Source organism: Babylonia areolata, chromosome 9 (genome assembly GCF_041734735.1).
Source record: "Babylonia areolata isolate BAREFJ2019XMU chromosome 9, ASM4173473v1, whole genome shotgun sequence".
Taxonomy (NCBI): domain Eukaryota; kingdom Metazoa; phylum Mollusca; class Gastropoda; order Neogastropoda; family Buccinidae; genus Babylonia; species Babylonia areolata.
This window is the reverse complement of record NC_134884.1, coordinates 3,272,600-3,289,160: the sequence shown is the minus strand read 5'-3', so window position 1 is coordinate 3,289,160 and position 16,561 is coordinate 3,272,600. Positions and strand designations below refer to the sequence as shown.

At 42.1% G+C, this 16,561-nt stretch overlaps 1 protein-coding gene across 2 annotated transcripts in view; it reads left to right on the top strand.

The window, feature by feature from the left end:
- LOC143285997 (protein virilizer homolog) overlaps nucleotides 1-16,561 on the top strand; it is a 78,140-nt gene that overhangs the window by 274 nt on the left and 61,305 nt on the right. For both annotated transcript variants that reach the window (XM_076593487.1, XM_076593486.1), the window contains exons 2-7: nucleotides 115-227; nucleotides 4,788-4,874; nucleotides 5,297-5,345; nucleotides 8,574-8,703; nucleotides 10,396-11,394; nucleotides 12,024-12,115. In XM_076593487.1, coding sequence (XP_076449602.1) covers nucleotides 115-227; nucleotides 4,788-4,874; nucleotides 5,297-5,345; nucleotides 8,574-8,703; nucleotides 10,396-11,394; nucleotides 12,024-12,115 — 1,470 coding nt within the window. The remainder of the gene's footprint in view (nucleotides 1-114; nucleotides 228-4,787; nucleotides 4,875-5,296; nucleotides 5,346-8,573; nucleotides 8,704-10,395; nucleotides 11,395-12,023; nucleotides 12,116-16,561) is intronic.

Sequence of the window (16,561 nt, the reverse complement as noted above, 5' to 3'; positions counted from 1 at the left end):
TTGAAGACATTGTCGCTTTATCGACTTAATGAAATGCATTGATTTTTGTTTTGGCATGCTATGAAGACGAGCCTGACGCTTATTTTGAAAGCAAACTTGAACTGACTGTTCCAGGAGCTGAACCTAGATCTTGTGCAGTTTCCACATCCAGTCATTATCTACGAAGTGCGAGTCATTCCACTGCGGGCTCAGGTGCAGGCCAACTTAGCAGGAGGTGTAAGACTAGGGTAAGTGCAAAATTAACGTTTCCTTCTTCCTGCGGAACAACCCTTTACCGATATATTACCCAGTTTCAGTTTCAGTTTCCTCAACTGGCTCAGAAGGCATTACTGCTTGCGGACACATGCATTTTTGTTATTTTGCTGTGTCTGCTAATCAGTTAATTTAAAGTCTGCTGGTGCAGATATATTTGTCACTGTTCACATCACCAGCAGCATCACTTCTATGCTCACAAATATCAGGATCAGGATTTGAGGTGTTGTTTTATACAACTTAGCCATTTTTGGCTTTTTATGCCCCTTCAGATTTACTCCTTTACATTGTTGGTCAGGTCATTGACTAGCTCAGTTGTTTTATCCATCAAAGTCATATTTCATTTTTGTCAATAACTCGTGTTTATCTATGACTATGAGGTTCTTAAAAGTATTTATACAAGGTGCACGTTTGATATTGTTTGTTAATTTGTTCCAATAATTTGTTACTCTGTTACAAAATATAAACATTCTGAAATTTGTTCTGGAATACTGTAAAAATATTTTGTCTGTACTGTTTCTTGTAGTGTCTACCTTTGGAGCACAAAAAAAGCATGCTTTGTTTACATCGTCAAACCCATTTAATATTTTGTACGTCTGTATAAAGTCCACTCTTACTCTTCTTGCTTTAAGTGATGGTAGTTGTAAGTACTTTAATCTTTCTTGATATGAATAATCTTTTATGCTATAGACCAGCTTTGTTGCTCTTCTTTGAGCCCTTTCTATGGCTTGTGGCTGCTTTATTTGCATTGGGTACCAGTATATTCTAGAGCCTTTGTTTTGCTCTTGTTCCAATTAGATTTTGATTTAAAATTAATCTTTCCATTTTCCTGCTGAGTAAAAGTAAAATATTTTTTTTTCTTTTTCATGAATATTGATAAAAATCAAATAACTAGGCCTTGGGAAGATATGTGATAACTCAGTATATTTAAACTAATTAAAGTAAGTTATCATTATATTTTTTCCTCTTTAACTTAAGTAAAGCTTGAAGTAAGAATTGCTTGAAGGACTGGGGCAAATGGAAGTCTTAATCTTGAATATGTGTATACAATTAGAAGGAAAGTGAAAGAGAAGTTAGCACAGTTCTCCTAAATAATTCAACAGTTAAGAAAATCTAATTTGATTCCTACAGTAAAAAATAAAAAAAAACAAGTAAAATTTGTTAGTATAGTTACTGAGTGTATTAAATAATGCATTGTTCATTATGTTACTAGAGTATTAATTATGGTATTGTCATTCATTTGTACATAACATTAAAACATCATACAGTGTTTCCATATTCTAGGACAGGTTTAACTAATGTTTTATATAACCTTAAGAAAGTAACCTTATCTATAAATGTAAACGCTCTTTTTATTATTCCAATCATTCTGTTCGCTTTGTTTATACTGTTTGTTATATGTTTGTCAGATGATAATTTTTTGTCAAATGTGACACCTAAGTCTTTTTCCTCATCACATTTTGATACTTTTATTTCTTTGTCTCCGATTTTCATTATATATTTTTTCTCTGGGTTTGATTTCCCAATGTGAAGTACTTTACATTTTTTAGCATTAAAAATAATATTAATAGATTCCATGTGTCAGACCATTTTACTAATGTTTCAATATCTGTTTGTAAATCCTGATAGAATTTTGGAGAGTTGTATAATTTTGTGTCATCTGCAAAAATTGAACATGTACTCTTTAGTTCGCAAGGGAGATCATTTATGGATAAAGTAAATAGGACAGGTCCTAATATACTACCTTGTGGTATGCCACTTAATGACTTATAACATCAGCCTTACTGGAGAAGGAACTACCAATCCTAACCCTTTGAGTTCCTTTTGTTAGAAAGTCCCTTATCCGCCCAAGTATGTTTCCTGTTATTCCATAAGATTCCAGTTTCTTTAGTACTAGTAGTCTTTTATGTGGTACAGAGTCAAATGTTTTTTGGTATCATAATGCTTCACAAAATTGTGTCTGCTCACGATGTTCTATAAGGTTAAAGGACCTGGCTGACACTCAGGCTGACCAGTACACTGTACAGGCCAAGTCATTACCATATCCAAATATTCCCTTCAGTTATTTTACTTTTTTTCAGGGAGATCTACACAAAATCTGTCACCTCAAATTTAGTTTCGTGCAGTTGTTTTTTTTCACCAAATAGTCCGAATCTGCTGTTATGTGCTGGCAACAGTTGTCAAGGGTCCCTCTCTGGTACCTTTCAAACGGGAGCTCAGCAAAATAGTATTTTAGTATTTTTACTTTTAAATGTTGAGAAACCCTGGATCATAATAGTGGTAAGTGAAGGGTTGGTGATGTGCTGGTCAGGTTTGGTTTTCTGTGTTTTTGTTGTTGTTGTTGTTGTTTGTTTTTGTTTTTTGCTGCACACACCAGTCAATTCAGTGTTTGTGAAGACAGAGAGGTCATTTGAAGACGGAAGGCAGATGTGCTGTTTGCCATATTTGGAAGTATCTTTGCTGAAGACTTAACTATGACTATGAGTGCCTGGCGCCATTCATAAGAATTATAGTGTGGAAAGGTTTGAATTATAGATATATGTTAGCCTGCACAAAAATTGTGCATGGTGTTATTGACAGAAACACTAGTAGTACTTTCAGACAAAATTGGTGCTCTAGTTCTTAGATTTGTGTATCATAGAAACATTAATTTTGGAATAATTATTTTTATGTACACTTGAAGCATGTTGGTGCATCATTGGTAAACCAGGATTGCTATTTAGCTGCCTCTGGATGCCTGTGACTGAACTATTTTCAACCAGCAAGTGAGAAAAATTATTCTTAATCACCACTGCTAAATCTGTCTTTTGCAAGGGAGGTTTGGGGCTCTCTGTGTTTGTTGTGGTGAGCAGTATTTCATTCATCTAGTATAAGAACTACCCAGTTTTTAAAGGGATCGATCAGCAGATACAATTTTTGTGTATATATTTTTTAACCTGTCAGATATCATATTCATTTACTTATGTTCTTGAGTTAGTTTTCAGTATATTCTAGAGCCTTTGTTTTGCTCTTGTTCCAATTAGATTTTGATTTAAAATTAATCTTTCCATTTTCCTGCTGAGTAAAACTAAAATTTTTTTTTCTTTTTCATGAATATTGATAAAAATCAAATAACTAGGCCTTGGGAAGATATGTGATAACTCAGTATATTTAAACTAATTAAAGTAAGTTATCATTATATTTTTTCCTCTTTAACTTAAGTAAAGCTTGAAGTAAGAATTGCTTGAAGGACTGGGGCAAATGGAAGTCTTAATCTTGAATATGTGTATACAATTAGAAGGAAAGTGAAAGAGAAGTTAGCACAGTTCTCCTAAATAATTCAACAGTTAAGAAAATCTAATTTGATTCCTACAGTAAAAAATAAAAAAAAAACAAGTAAAATTTGTTAGTATAGTTACTGAGTGTATTAAATAATGCATTATTCATTATGTTACTAGAGTATTAATTATGGTATTGTCATTCATTTGTACATAACATTAAAACATCATTATGATCAATAGAATTTCTCAGGCAGAAAAGAAGGAAATTTTATCTTTAGTTTTATGTTTGTGCTGTCATAGCGTTTTTTTCCATACAAACGATGAAATATTCCATCTGTACAAATTAGAGAAGTGAGCTGAGACTGCGAGCAGCTGATTCGGTTTCAGAAAGTTGGCTTTGATCAATAATCATGCTGGCATTGCCTTTAAGTTGTTCCCCAGAAAGGCAAGAAAGGTTTGCAGACCCAGATCAATATTGTGCATGCATTGCTGGGGAGTGATGATGGTGTCATGTTTCTGTGTTCCTTGCTGGGCTCTGTACTACTCTTGCAGCTGGGGAGATCCTGGCTTGAAATTGAAAACAGCAGCTACAGATTGTGTGTGTGTGTGTGTGTGTGTGTGTGTGTGTGTGTGTGTGCGCGCGCGTGCGTGTGTGCGTGTGTGCTTGTGTGTGTGTGTGTGTGTGTGTGTGTGTGTGTGTGTGTGTGTGTGTGTGTGTGTTAACAACCCAAAAGAAAGAAATGAAAGAATACTGCAAACTAAAACCAAGTGCCAAGAATTGTGTGTTGTGTATGTCGGAATATTTCTATTTTTATTTTATATCACATTTAAAGTAATGAGAATACTGTAAATAAAAATATTAACTTGAAAAAGATATTAAAAAGAACCATAATATTTATGCCTCTTTACCTTCATATATAAAATAGGAAAACATAAATGCCCCTTGTTGCTTATGTGAGAAATTAGTTTTTGAAGAAATCAATATATATATATATATATTAAAACAAAAAAAGTTTATTGGTTTCTGTTTTATTCTTTCATTTACAAAGAAACTTATTTGCAAATTTAGTATTGTGGTGACCTTTTTCTTTTAATGTTTTCATTTAGTTAAGTTATATTTGACAGGCATTTGACGGCAGTTGTTTAATGCTACACATGGTTTGGTGTCAGACACTGGAAACAGATCAGATGAGAAAAAGCATAATGCTTAGTATGTGTGTGAGAGAGATTGATGGTGTTTTGTGTCACATTGACAGCGTATCCTTTGATTTTCAGAGCTACCAATCCATCAGCTTTCAAGCTTGAATTGTTTGTGAACAATCTGACACGACCCAATGCTGCAACATTTGAAAAGCTTGGACTGTGAGTACTGTTGTTGGGGAGGAAGCATGAGGTTCCTGGGCTATTTAAGTTGGAGGTTGTTTTTTGTTGGGTTTTTTTTCAGTGTTTTTTGTTGGGTTTTTTGTTGTTGTTGTTTTGTTGTGGTTTTTTTGGGTGGGTTGTTTTTTTTGGGGGGTTCCCCACTTAGTTGCATGACATGTTTTTTTACTCAAACCAGTTGCCACTTGGAACAAAGAATGTGAAAATGCAAAGTATATTGCAGTATTCAGTAACTTGTTGGTCATAAAAATGGTCCTTTTGGGAGGGTCATGGTTACAATCATAGATGTTTGTATACATACATAACATTACATGAGTGAAATCTCTGTCAGTGTTCATATAGCATCAGCATCTTGTTGAGAACACTCTGTGTGTGTGTGTGTGTGTGTGTGTGTGTGGTTTCAGGCTTGACTACAAAGAGAACACAAACATCCAGCTGAAGCCAGAGGCTGAGGTAAAGTATGAAGTGTGGGCGTGAAATACATTGTCTTTTTTTCCTGCATAATTTATCTGACCATATTGAGTCTGTATGTTACATGATGTAAATGAATGCACATGTACACATGCAGTGTGTGCGTGTTCATGCACACAAACATACACACACATGCACGCACACACACACACACGAGCACATCAAATCCACCCTGTTATACTCGCTCACTTATATTCAAAGCATTGATATAACTGAATGTTAAGCATTGCAGAATGTTCATGTTAGTAACAGCTGAATGTTGAAATTTATTGAGTATGTTAGTAACAGTTGAATGTTGAAATTTATTGAGTAATTATTTGCATAACAAAATATCCTATTATCTGTGTCAGTCTTCTGTTAGGAGACAGAAACATACCCACAGAACTAAGCCATTATTTTTGTTAGGAGGGGGCTTAATAGGTGGTGTCCTAAGTACGTTAAATCAGAACAGGCACCACTGAACACCACTGAAGTGACTCAGCAGCAGTGCAGGGTCTCCTCTGGTGTGTGGCCTCCTGGCGACCCAACATTAATGGTTCCCTGTGGACAGCCAACACTGGAACTATGATGGACGAACCCGGGTGTGGCCGTGTATGGGGGAATCTTAATGAGCAGCGTGGGAGTAATGCCACTGAAATGGTGCAGATGATGGGGTAGCAAAAAAAAAAAAAAAAAAAAAGAAACATACCCACAGAAATCAGCATGTAATTACCGAAGAGTCAGGGTGAAAGTAGTGATATGTATACTTAAAAATACAGTTACAGAAATAAATGAATATCAGAGTTGTGACAGATTATAATTATACTCAGGTAAAAGTGACTCTCTCATGAAGACAGACACTAATGTTTCAATCTGCAGGTCATAATACAAGTGGGAAAATCATATATCAGGAATTTATTTTATGAAAACAAAGTATTGTCTTAGTTTGAAAATAAAACTAAAGAATTAAGGGAAAGGAATGACAAAAGCTGTCAGAAAAAAACCCACTGTTTAACACTTTGTACCCAGAGTGCTGTATCTGTTACATCCCTTGGATTAAGTACGGATATTTTTTTTCCATACTGCAGTGGGCATGATCAGTTATAGTCTTAGTTTGAAAATAAAACTAAAGAATTAAGGGAAAGGAATGACAAAAGCTGCCAGAAAACAACACTGTTTAACACTTTGTACCCAGAGTGCTGTATCTGTTACATCCCTTGGATTAAGTACGGATATTTTTTGCCATACTGCAGTGGGCATGATCAGTTATAGTCTTAGTTTGAAAATAAAACTAAAGAATTAAGGGAAAGGAATGACAAAAGCTGTCAGAAAACAACACTGTTTAACACTTTGTACCCAGAGTGCTGTATCTGTTACATCCCTTGGATTAAGTACGGATATTTTTTTTCCATACTGCAGTGGGCATGATCAGTTATTGTCTTAGTTTGAAAATAAAACTAAAGAATTAAGGGAAAGGAATGACAAAAGCTGTCAGAAAAAAACACTGTTTAACACTTTGTACCCAGAGTGCTGTATCTGTTACATCCCTTGGATTGAGTACGGATATTTTTTTTCCCATACTGCAGTGGGCATGATCAGTTTCGCTTTCTCAGTCAGTTGTATTCATCACCCTGTGCTGTTGTTCCTTGAATTGAGGGCACTGAGCGTGTTTTTAATGACGCTTTGTGCATTTTGTCTGTGAAGCATGGTGTCGACAGCGCAGTCAGCTGTTGAATGGCCTGTTCCTCCGAAACTGCAGTGCAGCTGCACTGATGAGGTGCAAAGCACTCAGCTGTGTGGTTGAGCTGGTCCACAGAAATTGCAGTGCATTTGCACTGATGGAGTACAAAGTACTCAGATATGGTATGGCTGATCTACAGACACTGCGGTGCATCTGTACTGATGGCGAGCAAAGCGCTCAGTTGATGTATGTCTGGTCCACAGATACTGCAGTGAAGCTGCACTGATGAGGTGCAGAGCACTCATCCGTGTGGTATGGCTGGTCCACAGAAACTGCAGTGCAGGTGCATGGATGGTATACAATGTGTTAACTTGTTCTACCCAGTCGCTTCATGCGTGTTACAACTCCCCTGCAAAAGCACCACATGAGACCAGTGCAGTTAAAACCCCCTCAAAAAAACCCAAAACCAAGGTGGTTCACTAAAATGGCGAAAATTGATGGAGAATTGTTTATCTAATCAGTCGAACAAAGCTTCATATTCGTGCTTCTGGAATGAATCCGTAAACTGTTCAGTTTAGAATGCCAGCTGTACCGAGCAAGGATAAACAAAATCAGAACAGTGTGTTGGAATGAGAACACTCGTACCTGATCCACAGGGGAAGCAATCTTGGTGCGAGTTAAATCATACCTGGAGTGGAATGAGTTAATGGAGGGGGTGTGGGTGATTGGAATGAGTTAATGGAGGGGTGTGGGTGATACCTGGAGTGGAAGGAGTTAATGGAGGGGTGTGGGTGATACCTGGAGTGGAAGGAGTTAATGGAGGGGTGTGGGTGATTGGAATGAGTTAATGGAGGGGTGTGGGTGAAACCTGGAGTGGAAGGAGTTAATGGAGGGGTGTGGGTGATACCTGGAGTGGAAGGAGTTAATGGAGGGGTGTGGGTGATACCTGGAGTGGAATGAGTTAATGGAGGGGTGTGGGTGATACCTGGAGTGGAAGGAGTTAATGGAGGGGTGTGTGTGATACCTGGAGTGGAAGGAGTTAATGGAGGGGTGTGGGTGAAACCTGGAGTGGTGTGTGTGATACCTGAAGTGGAATGAGTTAATGAAGGGGTGTGGGTGACACCTGAAGTGGAGTGTTAATGAAGGGGTGTGGGTGACACCTGAAGTGGAATGAGTTAATGAAGGGGTGTGGGTGATACCTGAAGTGGAATGAGTTAATGAAGGGGTGTGGGTGACACCTGAAGTGGAGTGTTAATGAAGGGGTGTGGGTGACACCTGAAGTGGAGTGTTAATGAAGGGGTGTGGGTGACACCTGAAGTGGAGTGAGTTAATGAAGGGGTGTGTGTGATACCTGAAGTGGAGTGAGTTAATGAAGGGGTGTGGGTGACACCTGAAGTGGAATGAGTTAATGAAGGGGTGTGGGTGACACCTGAAGTGGAGTGAGTTAATGAAGGGGTGTGGGTGACACCTGAAGTGGAATGAGTTAATGGAGGGGGGTGTGGGTGATACCTGGAGTGGAAATGAGTTAATGGAGGGGTGTGGGTGTGCAGGTACCCACAGACGGCCTGGTGCTGAAGGGATGGTACAACACGGTCACTGTAGCCATCTATGGGTGTATCACCTCTGCCAAACCTGCCAAGGCCTCCCCACCCCCTCCTCCCCCTCCCAGGAAGGTCCCAGGTATGTGTGTGTGTGTGTGTTTGTGTGTGTGTGTGTGTGTGTGTGTGTGTTTGCTTTGTGTGTGTGTGTGTGTGTGTGTGTGTGTGTGTGTTCTGTGTGTTTGTGTTTGTTTTGTGTGTGTGTGTGTGTGTTCTGTGTGTTTGTGTGTGTGTTTGCTTTGTGTGTGTGTGTGTGTGTGTGTGTGTGTGTTCTGTGTGTTTGTGTGTGTGTTTGCTTTGTGTGTGTGTGTGTGTTCTGTGTGTTTGTGTGTGTGTTTGCTTTGTGTGTGTGTGTGTGTGTGTGTGTGTGTTCTGTGTGTTCTGTGTGTTTGTGTGTGTGTTTGTGTGTGTGTGTGTGTGTGTGTGTTCTGTGTGTTTGTGTGTGTGTTTGCTTTGTGTGTGTGTGTGTGTGTGTGTGTGTGTGTGTGTGTGTGTGTTGTAATGTTTACAATAAAAGTGACTTGTCTGTGATCTGATCTTTTTTTTCTTTTTTCTTTTTTTTTCTTTTTTTTTTTTTGCTTCACAGGGGAGAGTTTAAAGTATGTTTTGAATTATGTAACAGGTATTCCAGTAAAGGATTTATTTTGCCCAAAATCTTCTTACAGTTTTTTTGTCATTTGATGAGCTATGTTTGTCAAACAGAAATATAAACCTGCCTTTCATTTTTTTTTTTTTTTTTGTGGGATTGATTATTACATTTGTGCTCTCCTGTGACTTGTACTCATCCTTCTCCTCTCCTGAACTGTGCTCTCCCCCCCCCTCTCTCTCTCTCTGTATCTTTCTGTCTGTCACTCACTCATTTCATTTGCCTGAAGAACAGCCTGTGGCTTGACATGTTGCCTCTTTCATCTCAGGCAAGTCAACTTTTACCAAAATTCTTTAAGTCTACCTTGCACTGTAAGTTAGATTAGACTTAATTTCCCCCTGAAATCAAGATTAAACTGGATTTATTTCACACACACACACACACACACACACACACACACACACACACACACACACACACAAATAGATTAGACTTCAATGTCCCCTAAAATCAAGATTAAACTGGATTTTACGCGCGCGCGCACACACACACACACACACACACACACACACACACATTCCTTTCTCTGCCTCTTACTGTAAGTTAGATTAGACTTAATTTTCCCCTGAAATCAAGATTAAACTTGGTTTATTTAACACACACACACACACACACACACACACACACACACACACACACACACACACACACACACAAATAGATTAATTGTCCCCTAAAATCAAAATTAAACTGGATTTTACACACACACACACTGTAAGTTAAATAAGAGTTAATTTTCCCCTAAAATCAAGATTAAACTAGATTTTACTCATATCAGAAAAGATTCCTTTCTCTACCTCTTACTGTAGGTTAGATTAGACTTAATTTTCTCTAAAAATCAAGATTAGATTTGATTCTAAATTCAAGATTAAACTTGATTTTACATACTAACCAAAAAAAATTTTTTTTTTTAATCCTTAGTCTACCTCGTACTGTAAGTTAGATTAGATTTGATTTCCCACTAAAATCAAGATTAGATTTGATTCTAAATTCAAAATTAAACTTGATTCTGCACACACACACAGTAAGTTAGATTAGACTTAATTTTCCCCTAAAATCAAGATTAAACTTGGATTTTACAACAAGAACAAGAACAACAAAAACTCCCTGAAACGTTGCATGGCACAGAACCGCGGCACGAGGCGCGGCACGAGGCAGCCATGACGGAGGAGGAGCTGTGCAAGTCAGCGCCCTCCACCCAGCACCCCCTGGACTTCATCCAGCACCAGCTGCAGCAACTCCAGCAGAAGTTCCCCCCCCAGGTGGCCCCACCCATACCGGGCCCCTCCTCTGCCACCCCAGGCCCCCCAAAACCCACCCAGCCCCCTCCCGCGCCCTCCCCGCAGGACATTTTCAAACCCTTCGAGCAGCTGCTGCAGCCACACCCCAGGGAGGCTCACGAGCCGGCGGGGCGGGAGCCCAAGAGGGCGGACTTCACTTTTCCCCCGGAGCCCAAGGAACCGTACGACGCCCGGGAGAGGGAGCGGGGGGATGTGGGGGGGAGAGACTCTCACCATGATGACGCACGCTCCAGAGACTCCCGCGATCGTGACGACTGGGAGTACCGGCGTGAGCGCAGGGGCTCGGGGGACAGCCGGGACAGCAGGGACTACGCGGGGTCCAGGGAGGGCTCACAGGACTCCCGCGACTTCCGGGACAAGGACCGGGACAGGACCCGGTACAGGGACCGGGAGGAGTTTGAGCTGGAGCGCGAGCGGGAGAGGGAGAGGGAGCGTGAGAGGGAGCAGTGGGAGAGAGAGAGGGAGAGGGAGAAAGAGCTTGAGCGGGAACGCGAAAGGGAACGGGAACGGGAGCGGGAACAGAGGGAGAGGGAGAAGAGGGAGAGGGAGCAGAGGGAGAGGGAACAGCGGGAGAGAGAACAGCGGGAGCGGGAGGCATGGGAACAGAAGCGGGAGAGGGAGCGGCTGGAGGAGCAGGAGAGGGAGAACGCCCAGAAGCAGAAGGCCTGGGAGCCAGCCCAGCCCCGCACCCCGCCCTTGCCCGAGGCTCGGGCCTCGCCACAGAGGTCGCAGTCCAGGTCAAGGTCACGGTCACCCGTGGTGCATGACTCCCGACCTCCAGAGCCCCCCATGCCCCCGGAGGAAGAGATGGAAGTGGCGGAGGCAGGTGAGTGACTTTAACAAGTGTGGAGGTCGCTTGGGGCAGTTCACAGGTTGAGTGACTAACTGTTGTTACAGTTTGCAGAGTTTGACTGGGTGCGTGTGTATGAGGTTTTTCGAGGATTACGTTGGACGGCGCTGAATGTTTGTGCAAATGTGCGTGTGCATGTGCTTTGTGTGTGTGATTGTGTGTGCGTGCATTTGTGTGTGAACATGTGTGTGTGTGTGTGTGTGTCTGAGTGTGTGTACCTACATTTGTGTGTGTGTTTGTGCAGGTGGTTATGTGCTAAGATTCAGTATTTTTGTGTGCGTGACTAAGCGTATGTGCATGTTTTTAGAGAGGAGAGAAGGATGCTTGTCTCTCCAAAGTAAACTTTGAAATAACATAGTTGACGTAACCTCCCATGTATGAGAAAAACTGTTGACAGCAATCAGTGAAGTCCTGTGCCACCAAAGAAGGAAGGTGATGCGAGCATGTTTGTCTGCTTGGGTGTGGATGGTCATTTTCAGGCATGGCTGTGTATGAACGGGTGATTGCCAGTGCACAGTAGCGCAGTAGCCAAGTGGTTAAAGCATCGAACTTTCAGTCTGAGGGTCCCGGGTTTGAATCTCGGTAACGCCATCTGTGTGTTTCAGAGGAGGTGGTGCCCAGGGACGTGGAGATGTATGAAAACCTGTCAGAGAACTCTCCTCACGTGGAGGTGGCGGTGGAACGGGAAGCGCCCCAGGTACAGAGTTTCTCTCTTGGTCCTCTGCATGATTCCCCCCCCTTGTGTGGCGTTGGTCCCCCCCAGTCACCACCCCCACTCTGCCAGACTAGCTCCCCACCCCCACCGCCCTTAGGCCTGCCCCCACCCCCCCTGTCGCCCCCCCTCCCTCCAGACAGTCCCCCCAGCTCACCCCCTGTGATCGTGGGCAGTCCTTACGGCCGGTCAGGGGAGGGTCACCCAGACAGCACCTCACGCAGTGACGGTTCTTTGTTAGAGGAGCCCCGGCCCATACCCACCCTGCACAGAGAGCAGACCTCGCCTCAGACCACCGTGTGTGATGAGGACGACCCTCCCCCAGCCACCGCCGGGGATTCTGACGGCGAGATGTTGCCAGGGAAAGTGCAGGGGAATGAACGGAGAGGGACTCCTCCCACTCTTTCGCCGTCTGGTCTTATAGCCGCTCCCAGAGGCTTGGCAAAAAGTGAGCAGGGCTCCCGAAAACACAAGCTGCACCTCCAGCCGGAGTGTCTGCTGCCTGTGTCGGTGGGGGTGAGCTCCCCTGAAAGCGGCCCGGAGCTGCTGGAGCGGCAGTGTGCGATGTTTGACGTGGACCTGCGAGTGAAGGGCAGCTACAAGACGGCGGCCGGGGAGAAGCTGCAGTCAGTCCCTGTCACCACCCTGCAGAGTCTGTCCGCCCAGCTGTCCACCGCCAGTTCCCTCCCCTTCACCTCTCTGCCCTCCGCTGCCGACAACGCCATGTTTGATGTGGACGAGCGGATTCGACCCACGACCTCACACGCGGCGGCCATGTTTGACATCGATGAGCGCGTGCAGCGGGCGCCATCAATGACTGCTGCTTTGTATCGGCCTCCGTTGCCGCTGAAAGCTGCCGCGCCCTACAGTAAAGGGGCGACGACAACGTACGGCCGGCGTAGTGAGAGCGCTTTGTTCAACTTGGTGCTGGGTGGTGGACAGGCCTCTCCACCGCTCCCCTCCTCCTCCTCCGCATGTGATATCAGTTGTGACTGTGACACGCCACAGGTGACTACACGCTGTTGTCCGAGAGCGATCACCTTCAGGGCTAGTGGTCAGCTGGTCAGCCGTTGGGTTGGGGGAAGGTGGGGCAGCAAAGATAGGGCGTCTTTCTTTTCTCTGGATTTAAACAGCATTTTACCTTAAGATTCATTTGCTGTGAACAAAACCATTAGTTTTTGTACACAAAATTCAAAGCCAAGAGACATGTTTTTTTGGTTTTTTTTTAAAGAAATATTGTTCTTTCATCACTGCCACCAAACAGTGGGTATGGCTAGTATTTAGAATTTCCTTATGTTAGAAGTTGAAATGGGAAAATTTTCAAAAAACCACGGTCACTGACAGGCAGGAAGCTGAGTAGCCACAGCACTGGAGTGCTGCCCATGGGTCTATGAAAACTGTGGTCTGTATCCTGACGATGCCTTGGGAATTTTTGTGGCCTCTCAAATCAGCACATGCAGACAGGCTGTTATTCATACGCTTGCAGAATATGACAAAATAATAATCCAGTGATATATGTCAGTGTGCAGTATGAAAGTGTGAACTTACCCTCATACCCTGCATGCGCTCCACAAAAATTGGAAAACAGACTGCTGAAACAACAGGCTAGAATCAGTCATTTGTGTATATAAATTTTACATAAGTAAAAAGCTGTATTTGTTGAAATTAATTGAATTCAAGATTAAGTGGAACTGACATTAAACCAAGGCAGTTTCCTATCAATTTACAACTCAGAATATTTTATCAGTGAAGATGTTTTGACAATTTCTTCTTCTTCTTCTGCATTCATGGGCTGCAACTCCCACGTTCACTCGTATGTATACAAGTGGGCTTTGACGTGTATGACCGTTTTTACCCCGCCATGTAGGCAGCCATACTCTGCTTTCGGGGGTGTGCATGCTGAGTATGTTCTTGTTTCCATAACCCACCGAACGCTGACATGGATTACAGGATCTTTAACGTGCGTATTTGATCATCTGCTTGCGTGTACACATGAAGGGGGTTCAGGCACTAAGCAGGTCTGCACATATGTTGACCTGGGAGATCGGAAAGATCTCCACCCTTTACCCACTAGGCGCTGTCACCGAGATTCAAACCCAGGACCCTCAGATTGAAAGTCCAACGCTTTAACCACTCGGCTATTGCACCCATCTTTGACAATTTCAAATGTCTTGTGACCATTCAACAAAGCAATGTTTTCCAGCTGGCATCTGTACGGAAGAAGATAACAAGTGATGACAGTCACCACGTACATTTGTACACAAACCAAGTGAAAACAAAGATGAGGAAATAAGAAAGGTGGACTGGAAGTGAAAATAAAGATGAGGAAATAAGAAAGGTGGACTGGAAGTGAAAATAAAGATGAGGAAATAAGAAAGGTGGACTGGAAGTGAAAACAAAGATGAAAGAAAAAAGGTGGACTGGAATCCAGCTGACCGGTAGCCCTGCTATCCGAGCGTGATCCTGTGGCTATTGTGGCTTCTGTGTGGTGCTGTGTGGAGTCCGTTGACCACTGACCGCTTTGAGTCGCTCTGTTTTCGTCCCGCTGTCTTTCTGGGGGTGCTGAGTTGGGGGAGGTGATAAAGGCCAAGCTTGTCGGGCCGTACAAGCTGGGGGGTTTTGCCCCAGGTAGGGCTGTACGTTGCTGAGTACGTTTTGAACAGAGACAGGCGATGTTCTGTCGTGTGAGTATCTTTGGATGGAGGAGCCAGTCGGTTTCTTTAACACTGTTGTGGTCATCACATGCTTGGCTTCATTTGTCACGTAACTTGTCTTGATATTGTGAGTAACATTGGTTGTTCTTTTCGTTTCTCTGTCTGTCTGGCCTTTCTTCTGCCCCCTCACCATCAGTCATTTATTTCGTCGTTGTTGTTTTTCCCCTTTCTTTCTATCCCTCTCCCCTTCACCCGTTTCTCTGTAGGTCATGCATATGTGTGCATATGTCTAAACTTCCTGTGTAATATGAGTTTACTTGTGCATAATGTGAATTTACGTGTGCATAATGTGAGTTTACTTGTTGAGTGTGAAATCATTGTTGCCAGATAGCGACATTGAGTCGTACCTGCATTACATTAATCGTGTCTTGTCACCGTGCTCAGTGTTACCTTAACACTCCAACAGGTGATGTTGTTTGAGGTCTGTGGATGTCCGTGCTTCTGTGTGGTCTCAGCTTTGTGACAGCTGTGTTTGTGCTGAGTCTCCGTTGGTTATGTGTCTGGTGTCTGTACAATAGGTAGTCGACCTCTGTGCGTTTTGAAGTTAGAATTCATCAAGGAAAAAATGTTTCATCCACATACAGGTTTTGTTAGGGTTTCTACTAGCTTGCTGGTTTAGAGAGTGGCTTCACCTTATGTTGGAAAGTTCAACAGAATATGTTGTCCTCTTTGTAAACAAGAAGTGTGAAACAAATACAACTGCACGCAGGAAAAAATACCAAAAAAAATGGGTGGCGCTGTAGAATAGCGACACACTCTCCCTGGGGAGAGCAGCCCGAATTTCACACAGAGAAATCTGTTGTGACAAAAAGAAATACAAATACAAAAACAACACTTTAAACCTTTCCCAATCGATGTTGGGAACCTATTCACACGTTGGTGGAGTGAGGAAAAACCTGAGTAAAATGTCTGTCCCACAGACACATCACCGTACCTGAAACAGGGCTCTGGAACCCTGATCACTGGTGAATGCTGCATCAGAAATTCAGCGCTTTACCGATTCTGCCGTAGCGCTTCCTTACTCTTTTTATTGATTAATCATATACATGCTGTATGATAGCTCTCTGCAAAGCTGATTTGTTCAGTCATTGTCAGATGTTTTAGGTTTTTGTTAAACAAGAGAGTCATCAGTTATTTGACTTTATTTATAACAAATCTTGAAAATTTTCCTTTTTTTAAAAATTATGGTAACGGAAGAAGATATTGTTTATGTCAGGTGAGAATAATAATTATGGCATTGAAATCTACACAACGACATACTCGAAGTGTTGAATGTGTTTTTCTATGGTTGTGGATTAATGACAGTCTATGATAGAATAAAGAAATTGAAAAAAAAACCCAAAAAACTCTGACTGAAAATAAGTCAAGTTTCCAAGTCAACTCTTGTGTTCCATTTGTGATTTTGCATTTTTCTGTGTTGAAATAGAAAAAATGTTGTAATGTTGTGAAGTTTTAAGAAGAAATAAAAGAAGTATCGGGAATGAATATGCTATAGGAGATATAGCTGTTTCTTGTTTTGTTTGTACAAATCAGCATTTTATGATTTAAAAAAAAAAATCATTATCTGGCAGTGGTACATGAATTCTGTACTGCAGTGTCTTCCAGTTACACATTCAATAAACTGAAGATAATAATACTGACTTGGAACAGACATTCATGAGTTTACGACAAAAAACAGCAACATCAAAACAAACAATCAAGCAAAAAAAAAACGCTT